Below are 13664 nucleotides of genomic sequence, written 5' to 3'. Positions count from 1 at the left end.
GATTTAGTGTTTTTATTTTGCTGTGTAACACCAAAGGTTCCAACCCTCAACTGTAATTCTTTGTATACCATAAAAGGTATTTTTATGCATAGAAGATGTGTATCATGTTTCATAAAGATATCTATAATAAAATCAGAGTTATTATGACAAAAAGTTATTTTTTAAGAAAATTTTACCACTCTACCTCAGAAATTAAGATGTTTAGGGCATACCTACATTCATATGAAGTTTTTGTCTTAGAATAGGTTCAAGAATCACCCCCTTAAGTATTAGCATGTCATTAAGGAACAACTTGAATAATAAGCCAAATACTAATAAAAAAGTGAGTTTATGAATTAAAGTTTAGATTTATACAGTTTGCTAAAAATTTCATAAAAATAGGGCTAAAAGTAAAAAAAAATATAACACTTTAAACTTGAAAAAATGTGATTGGGATAAAGGCTAATAAAAAAAATTACAATTCCCAGACCTTATTTTTTATTTAACAACTAGCTTAATATACATTTCGTTATAAAATTCTGCACATTATTTCAATTCAAACTTCCAGTCATACATTATATTTTCGGAAAAAAGAGTTATCCATCTTTCTTACAAACAAATTAGAATTATTTAATAGTTAACCGAAAACTACAAAAGCTCAATATACACGCCAATCTACAAAGGGTTGGGTATAACTTTCAATCATGGTTATGATGTTTCAATATTACATACATTCTTTTATAAATAAAAATTGTATGTAACATTTATTTATTATAAACTATTGTCGTTGAGACGTTAAAGAAAAATATTTTTTTTTTAATTAGAAATACTTCAATTTTGAAACTATCACACTCAAGTCAAGGGAATACACTTTTTATACAAGCAAATATTTTATAGATTCCCTTGTCTGATGCTTTAGTACCATCACATAGAAAAAATGGACCATAAATAACGTATGGAACTATAATATTCCATAACGAACAAAATATTACAATATTAGTACAGTGGAAAAAACTAAAAATTTTGGATACATTAGAAAAATATTTAATTTATACTATTAAAACATGCTACTGTTCATATTTTCACTGTAAAGAATTATAGTTAAAAATATTTTACTTGAATAAATGTGTAGAAATATTTGTCATACTAATTTATTGGAAAAATAATGCTAGGAACATAAAAAAAATTGTGTCAACAAAATAAAAAAAGCAAATCAGACTGTGCGCGTCAAAAATATATATATATATATATGAATAAAGCTTACAGTTTCATATACTTTAGTTCCTTGTCTTCAAGATATTCTAGCTGTAAGATATGATGGTACTAGCACGTTAGTTCATTCCAAATTTAATGTCTCAAATCACTAAACTAAATATTTCAAAAATTAGTTCATTGCGTCGGATATTTGTACATCACGGACATATTTGGTTGCTGACCGGCTGGTCCCGACCACTGTCCCTGAGGAGGCACCATACAGTATTGCTGTCCTGCTGGATATTGATACTGTTGCTGATACGGATAACCAGCTTGCATGTAACCAGTACTATAACCTTGATGGTACCAATATCCAGTTCCATATCCGTAAGAATAGGGAGGGCCGGCAGGAGAAACCGTAGCTCCAGAAGCGGTGACTGGATTGACTTCGGGCCCTAAGCCCCCATTTTCTTTTCCCCAAAAACATTTAACAGTATGACCGTTAATATCTGTATTATGAATAGTTTCAATTGCATGTGTGGCACTATCCTTGGTAACAAACTTTATAAAGGCATATCCTTTGTCTTTGAAAACACGAATATCTTGAATAGCTCCAAATGGAGCAAACGTTTTCTGGACAAGATCTTCGGTAAGTCCACTTGCAAAGCCACCACAGTATACTGTAGTATTTGTGGGGGAACTTTGATTATAAACTTCATCGAAAGTAATTTGTTTCTTACTCTGGGGTGCTTTTTCTGTTCTAGGAGGTGGTGGTTTGCGGGTGGACCAATTAGTTCGAATAGAACGCGATCCAAGCCATTGACCATTCATTGCTTGTATAGCATTCTCAGCTTCGGCTTTCTTTACAAAAGATACAAAAGCATAACCCTTAGATTTTAGAGTTTGGGGGTCTCTAACGATCCTACAATTAGATATTTCTCCAAAGGGAGCGAAGGCTTCTCTCAATGTTTCAGTCTCTATTTCAGGCGACAGGTCGCCTACAAATATGTGATGATGATTTGAAGTGTCCGTTTTGGGTTGATTTCCTGGACTTGTTGCCCAATTCACTTTCATTTCCTTGTCAAGGAACACCCGTTTATTCATCGCGATTAGTGCTGTAGAAGCTGACTGATGATTAGTAAACTCCACAAAAGCATACGGATCATTTCCAGGCTCCCGAATAATCTTACAACCTTTTACCGGACCGATTTGCGAGAATAATGTACACAACAGGTCCTCTGACACAGATAAGTCCAGATTGCCCACATAGAGTGTCTTGGGGTAAGTTTCTTCTGACATGGCTATGCCGGTACGTTTATCCTATGTTCTATCACTAAATATGATTGACTGGATTCATTAAATACAGTATTTTTTCGTTAAAAACTATTTTATAAGCGGTAAATCAATGACGATGACAAATAACAACGAGCTATCTTTTTTCTTTGATGTCGGCCAGCTGTCACTTTCATCTTTGGGGGAAAAAACAAAAAGAAATAAAAGTAACTAGCCATTATCCTGCTGAATCCTGCTACTTGAGAAAATAAATTATTCGCGAACAGTTCCCGAATTAAATATTTAGTAATTGAAAATACAAATTAAGCTTAACAATTTTACGTGCGAATGCAAACCTAAATAATATGAAAGTATTTTATATTTTTAATCAAGAATTAAAAATTGTTATAAAAAGAATCAAAAATCCCTAAATTGGCAGGAGAAAATTCTAAATGCCAACCAATGAGAAAAGAGCTTCAAAAAGAAAGCGATTTTGAGGTTAAAGGAACGTTTTTAAAAAAGTTATAAAAACATTTTGCTTATTTTGCAAAATGTAAACCAAAAATTCTTAAATATGTCTAGCGAAGAGAGCCCCGCAGCACGTCAGAAATCCGAGTTTACAGCTTTACGGGTAAATGACATTGTCTTATTAAGGTTTTGATTTAAACTTATTTAATTAATTGAATTATTCATTACAGGCGATTTATGGCAAGGATATAAAAGATCTAAGGAAAAAACCAGCATGGAACAATTGGAGTCCCTTAGATCTTGCCGTTACCTTAACTCCACAAATTGGGAGTTCAGGAAATCAGGAAGTTTACGTTCAAGTTGATTTACATGTAATATGCCCAGAAGAATATCCTATCAAGTATGTGGCTTATTATTTCTATTGTGTTAAGTTAATATATTTTAACTGAATCTTATAAGCGAAAAGCTTTTCAAACTATACTTACATGTATGTTTTAGAGCACCTAAAGTTTTACTCGAAAATGGAAAAGGAATGTCTCAAACAATTTTACTAAAGCTGACAGAAGAATTGCAATTACAGGCTAAGGAACTCGAGGGGACTGAAATGATATACGAATTGTGCCAACATATTCGAGAAAAATTACATCAGCATAACAAGCCTGCTATGAAAAGCCTTTATCATGAAATGTTATTAACACAGGAAGAAAAGAAACGGGAACAAGAATTGCAAAAGCAATTAGAGGAGGATCGAAATGTAAGTAAAATTTTTTTGTAATATATTTTTTATATCTGTTATTTTATATAGAAAGAAACTATGATGAAAGAGGTGAAAGAGAGACAAGAAATGTTAAAATCTGAAGCTAGGTTAAGAAGAGAAAGACAGAGAAGTACTTCAGAGAATGAAGCAGATGGGGAACTGCAAAGGAAATTTTCTCTTACTAACAGGTTTGCATATTGTTATACTAGCGCTTTTATTTCTTGTTTATTTTGAGACAGTCATAATGCTTGAAACAAAATTTAGTACATGGAGTGACTAAATTTAATACATTACTGACTTAAGCCTTTTTTAAAAAGTCTTACATCTTTTTAATGACTTAAGTCTTTTATAAAAATGACATCAGTCATTTCTAAAAAGACTTAAATCTTTTTCTATTTCGGAATAAAGATTTAAATCACAAGTCATTTTGAAAAAGACTTAAATTTTAAGTCTTAAGCAAAGACAAACAAATAGAAAGAGACCTGAAGAGACTGACAAATCCCATGGTAAAGAGTGGGACCGCGTTCCCGTAGCGCAACTCAGAATAACAATTTTGAAACCAATTAGGAGGACCATGGCAGGACGTACGTCTTTATTGCTATCTTTCTTTATTATGTGTGCTTCAAATGAAAAAGAAAGAGATACGTATAAAACGTATCGCAAGACATTATCGCACATTCTGGCTGGCGGGAAATTTAAATTAGCCATTTATTAGTATAATATAGTATTCTTTCGTTTTGAACGAACTGAAAATTTTCACTTAAATTGATTTATTCCCTATACCACGTAAAGGGAACGTGGGATAGGGAATGAATCAGTTTAAGTGAAAATTTTCAGTTTCCTTCAGAACGAAAGGATACTACTAGGTATTATGGTCAAGTGCAGTTTTAATCCCAAAACAAAAGTAAAATAGGTATATTAATTAAGTTTCTATCTGGTTACTATAAACCATCTATAAACTACCCAAAAAATGAAATGTAATAATTTGTTATGTTAAGAGAGGTTCGAAATATTTTTGACACTACTATACTTCTACTTTTTTCTTAATAGGTTGAGAAATATAACATACTTACTTTTATTTTACCGGGTGTCTTTAACATATCTATCAGAGAAAGGGGGTACAAATACATATAAAAAATACATGATACTGGCTCCTGCAGCAAATAAAATGACAAATAGTATAACCTAAAATTATAAGTAACAAAATATAAATACCTATCTGAAACAAAGGAATTTGTTCCCTATCCATATCCATAAGCCAATAAAATGGAGAGTTTAGAAAAAAAAGGTAAATCACCAAAAAAAAATTAACAAACATGACGAATTGTCATGATGTTGTCATCTTGGTTGTCATGATAACGAAAGGCGATTGTTTAATTTCTATTTAGAAAATCTCTGTTAGAAATCACGTTTTATATGGCTGCTTCATTCTCTCTTATTATATATTAGAATGAGATAGTGGGCCAAATAGATACAATGCACAATGCCCAGATCAACATAAATAGAACCAAATTTTGAGGCAAAGAGAGGGACAACGTTCCCGTAGCGCAACTCAGAACGCAAAATTTCGTTCTATTTATGTTGATCTGCGCATTGCGTCTATTGGGCCCACTATCTCATTCTAATATAACAAGAGAGAAAGAAGCAGCCATATAAAACGTAATTTCTAAATATAGATTAGAACAATCGCCTTTCATCATCATGACAATCAAGATGACAACATCATGACAATTCGTCATGTTTGTTAATTTTTCTTTTGGTGATTTACCTTTTTTTTCTAAACTCTACATTTTATTGGCTTATGGATATGGATAGGGAACAAATTCCTTTGTTTCAGATAGGTATTTATATTTTGTTACTTATAATTTTAGGTTATACTATTTGTTATTTTATTTGCTGCAGGAGCCAGTATCATCTATTTTTTATATGTATTGGTACTCCCTTTCTCTGATAGATATGTTAAAGACACCCGGTAAAATAAAGGTAAGTATTATGGGTAAGTATGTTATATTTATCAATCTATTAAGAAAAAAGTAGAAGTAGTAGCACAGATTAGGTATCCTATAAGTATACAGATAAAAATCTTGTCCCTAATTCGTGGTACGAAAATTGTTTTTTATGACGATGTGCAAACGAGTCAAATTTCCTGTGCGCAAAAATAAACTCGCGTAAAATAACAATAAACAGCGTAATAGAGAGATATCGCTAAACCGAATAGCGTGCATGGACGTTAATAAGGCCACGTGTTATTTCCTTTACGTGAGGTGGTATTAACTCTCTTCATTTATAGTTATCGGATCGGAAAGAATTCTGATCGCGTCGCGTCTGCTATTTAAACTTAACCTAACTTTGAAATTGTTTTCTTTACTGGGTATTTTAAAACTAAAGGGCTAAAGTGCTTATTTCCAGTGCTTTATTGTTCAACGTCTGCCAGTGGGTTTAGGGCAACAAGCAACAAATTCTCTTAGAAGGGCTAAGTTATCATCTGCTGTAAACCTAAGACTCTTTATAGGTTCTTTAGTATTGGAAGAGGTGGAATCCATATTTTGAGCCATATTTATTTAATTAAAACTAATCCCAGCTACTTAAATATCAAATTACCTAATAAAACTAAAGCAATAATTCAAAACATTTCAAACATAACCTAAAATAAAAGATCTCGCCGGCCGGGTCCGGTTGTCAAATACCCGCACATTATGCCGCATATGCCCATTTAAGCAATTTTTAAACGTTATTAGAGGTTATTTAGAAAGAGCGCTTGGTGTAATTGATCCGCAAATTACGTCAGGCGGTAACGTTATTACCGGGTGTTGCGTTAAAAATTGACTCGCGCATATCGTAACCATGATAAGGTACGCGTAAATACTGGATGGCGCTATTCGGTTTTCCGATATCTTTCTAATAACTGTGCCGGTCAGGCGCTGTGCGCAATTTTAGAGGCCATAAGTGGGCGTGCTATGTGCGCAAACTAGTCACCTAACTAGTGCCCGATTCCGAAAATTGGAACCACGAAAAACAATAAAGAAAAAACAAAGATTATAATCTGTATAATCTGTGGTAGTAGTGTCAAAAATGTTTCGAACCTCTCTTAACATAACAAATTAATACATTTAATTTTTTTCATTTTTTTGGGTAGTTTATAGCTGGTATAGTAACCAGATAGAAACTTAGATAATATACCTATTTTACTTTTGTTTTAGGATTAAAACTGGATTTGAAAATGGTTCAGGGTCATGATTCTCATAAAGTCTTCTTTGCTTGGATATTCATCACTTTGTTATTGCAGTTAGGCAGTTGACAAAAACTGATGGTTAAAAAATGTAGGTACTTATTTAAACTTATTTAACAATATGATTATATAACAATATGATAATAATCTTAAAATAAACTAATTTAAAAAATAGATATAAGATATATAAAAATGCTTATTTTTCCAAAATTACTGATAATAATTGAAGGGGTGGCTGCAATAACCAGGCAGCTCCACTTTTTTTCGAAAATGAGATTTTTAATGCCCTTTAAAATAAATTGCAGATCGTTTCCTGCAACAGTCAGTTCTTCTGCATTTAAAATTGGTAGGTGGGTGGAATAAACACTTATTTTTTGTTATTATATTATAAAATTTTTATTTATTTTTTTGTATAAATAAATATGTTTATAAAACAGTACAATTTTTGCTTTTTTTATAATTTCCCTTATAATAGTAGTATTCTTTCGTTCTGAAAGAAACTGAAAGTTTTCACTTAAACTGATTTATTCCCTACACCACGTTCCCTTTACGTGGTATAGGGAATAAATCAGTTTAAGTGAAAATTTTCAGTTCGTTCAGAACGACAGAATAGTATAATACTAATAATGGCTAATTTAAGTTTCCCGCCAGCCAGAATGTGCGATAATGTCTTACGATACGTTTTATACTTATCTCTTTCTTTTTCATATGAAGTACACATATTAAAGAAAGATAGCAATAAAGACGTACGTTCTGCTATGGTCCTGCTAATTGATTACAAAATTGATATTCTGAGTTGCGCTACGGGAACGCGGTCCCACTCTTTACCATGAGATTTGTCAGTCTATTTTTATTTCTTTATCTATGGTTCTGCGTTGCGCTACGGGAACGACGGGAACGTTGTCGCTCTCTTTGCCATTTAATTTGCCAGTCTCTTTTTATTTGTTTGTGCTGTCTTAAGTCAGCTTCCGAAAAATGACTTAAACTCAAAGTCATTAAAATGATCTTGATTTGAAAAACTTAAGTCATTAAAATGATTTAAATCAAAAAAAGGTTTCAGTTTTCTGTGAGCTTGCAGCTCTGGTAGGGGTGGGGGTAGTTTTTACTCTTTCCGTACTGTTTCTTGATTTTTGTGAAAGTCAAATGTTAAAGCGCTTAGCAAAACATAGGCACTCCAAATCCTATTCAAATCAGACTATCGGTTTGGTTTGGTTTGGTTTAGAATATCTGAAAAATGTATCTATTTTTTTAAAGTTTGATGCCCTCTAACGGACAAACGAAGCATTTTTGTATAGAGGTAAATTGTATCCAATAAACATATTTTGATTTTAAAAATACGTAGTAGTTCTATGTCTACGGAATATTGGGACACCCTGTATATTCCATTTAAAAATATATAACTTTGGTTTGAAAATATGTTTGAATCACCATGTATATGGACAAAAATATTTTAAAAATGTGCGCTACCATTGCCTACATATACTAAGGGTCGGCATTTCTTCGTCTTGGGTGCCGGTTTTCATGTGTACAGGGTGGGTCAAATTCGACGCTTTTAAATAGAAACACCCTTTTCTATAGGAGATAGACGAAAACTAATATCGGTGTCTGGAACTCAATTTTCATCAAAAATATGATGGTGAAAACCGCACATCAATATCTGTTACCGTTTTGGAGTTACGGGGTGTTTTTCAAAAATGTGCATTTTTAACAAATCGCTGTAACTTTTTTACTATGGAAGATTTTGTATTTCTATGAAAACATTTCCAAAGCACCGTTTTACGTAGAATTTAATGGTTTAAGTATAATTTTTTTAAAATTAATAATATAAGAGTTATCAACAGAACAATTGATTTTTTATTTGGTACACCCTCTATATTTTTAATTAATCGAAAATAATTTTAAATTACCTTTCCAAAAATATAGCACACTTGATATTTTGTTATAATCCCCTTCGAAATACAGAATTTTTAAAAGTTCGCCACTTTTAACTAGTAGGCTTAAGTAGGGGTCCATTATTGATGATATGCCCTTAATGGAACTCGAAAACATATTTTTCCAGCAAGACGACGCACCGCCTCGGAACGCTGAAGTTATCAGCAAATTTTTGCAGCCAATTTCAAGAATAATTGAATAGCTAACCAAGATCACAGCCGTTGCCCGTCGAGGCCGTCTGACTTAGTGCCCATGGATCTAATCCTATGGATATATTTGCGGAACAATAAAGGTTCCTTTATCCGTATAATCTAGACAAGAATTAGAAATACTTAGCAGTTATGAGAGGGTATCTTTCACCCCCACTGAGTTAATGAATTTCGCGAGAAATGTTCAAAAACTGCCCCGTCTGTCCATAACAGAAGACGGTCGATATGTTGAACACTCAGAGGCGGAACTAGGGGAGGGCCAAGGGGGGCCTAGCCCCCTAGATTTCCAGTGCGTGTTGTATGAAATTGGTTTTAACATTACATCAATATTAGCTTTTAGTGACCTAAGCCCCCCAAAAGACTTGAGAGCCCCCCTACAATCTATGTCTAGTTGTGCCCCTGCGAACACCTCTAGCAAAATCGCGTTTTGGTTTGTTATTTATTTTTTTTTTGTTATTAGATATAGTTTAAATGTGTTGATGTTGGTTAAATATATTTTAAATTGTTATAAAATTCTGCATCTCTCATAGCATATATTATTTTCGTTTTAATTGATGCTCACAGCTAGAATTTTTTTGCATTACAGGCGGTGCCGTTCAAAGCCTACTTATTTAAAGCGGGCGAATTTTTATATACTCTATATCTCGAAGAGGAATCGAGCAAAATATCAAGTGTGTTATATTTTCGGAAAGGTAATTTTAAATTCTTTTCAATAAATTAACAATATACAGGGTATCCCATATAAAAACTCAAATTTTCTGTTGATAATTCTTAAATTATTAATTTTAAAATAATTACACTTAAACCATTAAATTCTACGTAAAAAGGTGCTTTGGAAATGTTTTCATAAAAATACAAAATTTTCCATAGCAAAAAAGTTACAGCGATTTGTTAAAAATGCATATTTTTGAAAAACATCCCGTAACTCCGAAACGGTAACAGATATCGATATGCGGTTTTCACCATCATGTTTTTGACAAAAATTGAGCTCCAGACACCGATATTAGTTTTTGTCTATCTCCTATAGAAAAGGGTGTTTCCATTTAAAAGCGTCGAATTTGATCCACTCTGTACAAAGAGTACGGCCAACAGAAGGCGAGTATTTTCCCAAGCGCATGGAATCTAGCGTCAGATTAAGTAGTTGTGTAATAAATACTTCGTATTTTTGCTTACTCCGACTTACTAGATTGCCATACCGACTCACTCCTATACATGTAAACGGCGACCCAAGGGTTCGCTTGCCAGCGGGGTATTATAAATATAATTTGGAGATAAAAAATATGTATTATGGTTGTTTTATGTCCGTGGAATATTGGAACCCCCTGTATATTTTTTAGATCTGCCATGGGAAGAAAATTCTGAATTTTTTTTCAAGAACTGTGAGATGTGGAGTTTTTACAAGTGGAGTTCTACTAAAGTTTATGTAGGGTGGGGGTTGTTTTCGCCCTTCTCGTACCTTTTCTTAATTTTTGTAAAACTTACATGTTAAAGCTCTTATCTTAGCAATTTAAATCGGAATAACGGTTCTTCAAATATATTGAAAAATATGTTTATTTTAATGTTTGAAACCTTCTAACAGATAAACGAAGCACTTGTTTTGCTTTCAAAAATACTTAGTAGTTTTATATCCAGGGAATATTAGGACACCCTGTATAAATTATAACTTGGCATAATACACAAATTTAATTTTACTTGTTGAATTTCAGAAAGCGACACAATAGTTCAACCGAAAGCAGCGATGAATTTGTTTGTAATCACAGAGGGGTCGTCTGTTTGGATTTTAATGGCAGAGAAATACAGAGGGGACAATGTATAAGTACGTATAGTCTATCCAATGGGAGAATATAGAATAGTGATGTAAAAGTTCCAGAAATATTTCCTGAAACATTGGAAATATATGGAAATATTGGAAATATATGAAATACACACACCGGATAAATCTAGGGATATCATTTTATTAAAGTTAAAAATAAATGTTTTGAATAAACAACCACATATTTGGAGGCCGATTCTTTCTACTTCGATTAAACTTAAACGAAGTAGTCACACTAGTTATTTCTAAATTTTGGATATTTGCAGAAGTGTTTGTGCATTTTTTGTCAAATGTATAAAAAGCACCTAGCATCAATTGTTCGAATTTAACCTGTACTGGCTATGTTTTTATGATAACTGGCCAGAATTCATTCAAATAACTCTGTTTAGTATTAAACGACATTATGGAGCGTAGACATCTTAACAGAGACGGCTAAGGGCCATGGGTATGCTCGAAGCTGGAATGCGCCAAATCGACGTAGCTAGAGCATTAAATACAACGCAAAGTGTAATATCGTGCACGCTACCGTAAGTGCACTCGACCGTGAAAGTGGTGATGTTGCTGAAAGGCACACAGGGTGACATCGCATTATTACCCCTCAGCAAGATCATTTTTTACAATTTAATGCTCGACGCCGACCGACTCTTACAGCACCAGAGCTTAGTTTAATTTTCCAGGAAACACATAATGTAACCGTTAGTCCTGACACTGTTCGCAATAGATTAAGAGAGGTCAACTTAAGAAGCAGACGCCCCTGGAGAGCTCAACCCTTAACGAGAGTTACGATATTTGTGGGCTCAAGATCATGTTCAGTGGTCGAATGAACAATGGGCCAACGTTCTCTTTACGGATGAGTCACGCTTTGGAATTCATCCGGATTCGAGAAGGCTTAGGGTATGGAGAGAACCGGGAAATCTTATTCGGTTGGATCATGTTCAGGAAGTGCACCCTTATCAAGGTGGAACAGTTATGGTCTGGGGAGGAGTCCAGTTAGGCCGAAAAACCGATCTCGTTTTTCTTGAAAGGTTTCTAACAGGAATCACATATCGTGATTTAATCCTTGAGCCTGTCGTGTTACCATATGCCAATGACTTTGGGAGAAACTTCATTCTCATGCATGACAATGCACGGCCTCATACAGCCAGAGTGGTAAATGAGTTTATCAATGCTCATCAATTAAACATCTTACCCTGGCCGGCACAATCTCCTGACCTGAACCCCATCGAGTACGTATGGGACGCGGTCCAAAGAAGAATTTTGAGAATGGGTATGCCTCGTGAAACTCGTAGGGATCTGGTTCGGGCCGTGAATGCAGCGTGGCAGGCTGTACCTCAAGAAGAGATCGCCAACTTTATCAGTAGCATGGAGAGACGATGTACGGCTGTAATGAACAGTAGAGGAGGCTATACCCTTTATTAAGTAAAAATGGTTTTATTTTTTTTTAATTCACAGTTTAGAATAAAAAAAATGTGTGTATTTTTTTGAGTTCAATAAAAATCATGGTAAATTTGAAAAATTCGGTAAATTTCGCATTTTTATTTCCAATACGTCCTGTAAACTATTTGTTTATTTTAATTTTATTATATCAGAAATGCAAATAATAAAATTACTGACGATGGCCGGATAAAATTGTAATATCCCTAGACTTTTCCGGTTTGTGTATTTTTAAAAATAAGAAAAACTGAAATATTTATTTATAAAAATCATAACAAAACATCGCAAAACACAAAATGCTTATACATAAACACAAATAAAGAGTTATTCTTCAATTTAAAAAGTAAATTAAGGTTAAATTTGTACAAAAAAAATTATTTTTGACACACTAGTCGAGCAAGAGGCATATCTTTATCGCTGTGATCAGCATCACACTCAATAACATCTTCTTGCCAGTCTACTTCCTCAAAATCTTCAATAGTATCGGAAATAAAAATTGATCTATTGCCGTTTCCTATTTTCTTCAGCAAGTTTTCATTGTGGGATACATAGAGTAGCTTAGCGGCTCTATCATTAGTAAGCTTGTTTCTCTTTTTTGAATGAATATGACTATAAACGCTAAAACTGCATTCCGTGGCAGCCGAAGATGCTGGCATCATCAACATTCGTGAAGCTACTTGTGATAATGAAGATGAAGAACACAGTCCTTTCCACCAGGAGACTAGGTTATCAAAACTACTTTTCCATATGAAGTTATTTCCAAATAACTTGCCACTTCTACAATGGTAATCTGCTATTTCATCTATTATTTCTTGTTCCTTTATATTGAGTTAATTTTTTGATATATTAAGAGGCTTACTATGGCAGAAAGAATTTGGGTTTCATCAAGTTCAGAACCTTGTGATTTTGGATTTAGTAATTCTGCAGCATAATGAATGGGTTTAATAGCAAATTTTTCTCTTTTGTCAACAAACTCCAATAATTCGGATTTTTCTTTGTCGTCAAGTAAGGACAATGCAAGATTATTCTGAATTACCCTTCTAATATCACAAAATGCTTTTACAGCAAAATGAATAGTGCAATAATCTCCTTATGCAATTTTTAACCTTTTGCCAATAGGTTCAAAAATGTTAATTACGTTGGAAATTTGGGCCCAAAATACTTCGTCACCTAATATCCACTGCTTAACATTTTTATTAATCATTTGTGTTGCTTCTTGACTAACTGCAACTCCTTGTAAACTGAGCCTAGTATTGTATACACTTTTTAAATTGGTCAAAATTGAAGACCAGCGAGTTTTTACTATTCTACGACTTACGAGCTCGGGACTTCCCCGTAGAAATGCGAGGTTGCAAATAAGTTGGTGAATCCCATAGA

At 33.4% G+C, this 13664-nt stretch overlaps 2 protein-coding genes across 4 annotated transcripts in view; one reads left to right on the top strand and one right to left on the bottom strand.

Annotated features, from left to right (window-relative positions):
• Positions 1–460: 460 nt before the first annotated feature.
• On the bottom strand, positions 461–2656 carry LOC115889179 (nucleolysin TIAR). The gene has a single exon (XM_030909134.1). The coding sequence runs from the start codon at positions 2470–2472 to the stop codon at positions 1369–1371; it is 1104 nt and encodes a 367-aa protein (XP_030764994.1). The 5' UTR covers positions 2473–2656; the 3' UTR covers positions 461–1368.
• Positions 2657–2916: 260 nt separating this feature from the next.
• The window catches only part of LOC115889155 (eIF-2-alpha kinase GCN2), a 103209-nt gene continuing 92461 nt past the window's right edge, over positions 2917–13664 (top strand). For all 3 annotated transcript variants that reach the window (XM_030909098.1, XM_030909097.1, XM_030909096.1), the window contains exons 1-5: positions 2917–3076; positions 3144–3313; positions 3412–3667; positions 3719–3858; positions 10747–10856. In XM_030909098.1, the coding sequence (XP_030764958.1) occupies positions 3020–3076; positions 3144–3313; positions 3412–3667; positions 3719–3858; positions 10747–10856 (733 nt within the window). In that variant the 5' untranslated portion in view covers positions 2917–3019. The remainder of the gene's footprint in view (positions 3077–3143; positions 3314–3411; positions 3668–3718; positions 3859–10746; positions 10857–13664) is intronic.

The sequence above is a fragment of the Sitophilus oryzae genome, unplaced genomic scaffold (assembly GCF_002938485.1).
Source record: "Sitophilus oryzae breed Bouriz unplaced genomic scaffold, Soryzae_2.0 scaffold_811_pilon_pilon, whole genome shotgun sequence".
NCBI lineage: Eukaryota > Metazoa > Arthropoda > Insecta > Coleoptera > Curculionidae > Sitophilus > Sitophilus oryzae.
This window is presented reverse-complemented; position numbering and strand designations above follow the sequence as displayed.

Bases quoted from the DNA above. Each gene is read 5' to 3' on its own strand.
- LOC115889179 (XM_030909134.1), bottom strand. From the start codon at position 2,472: ATGTCAGAAGAAACTTACCCCAAGACACTCTATGTGGGCAATCTGGAC.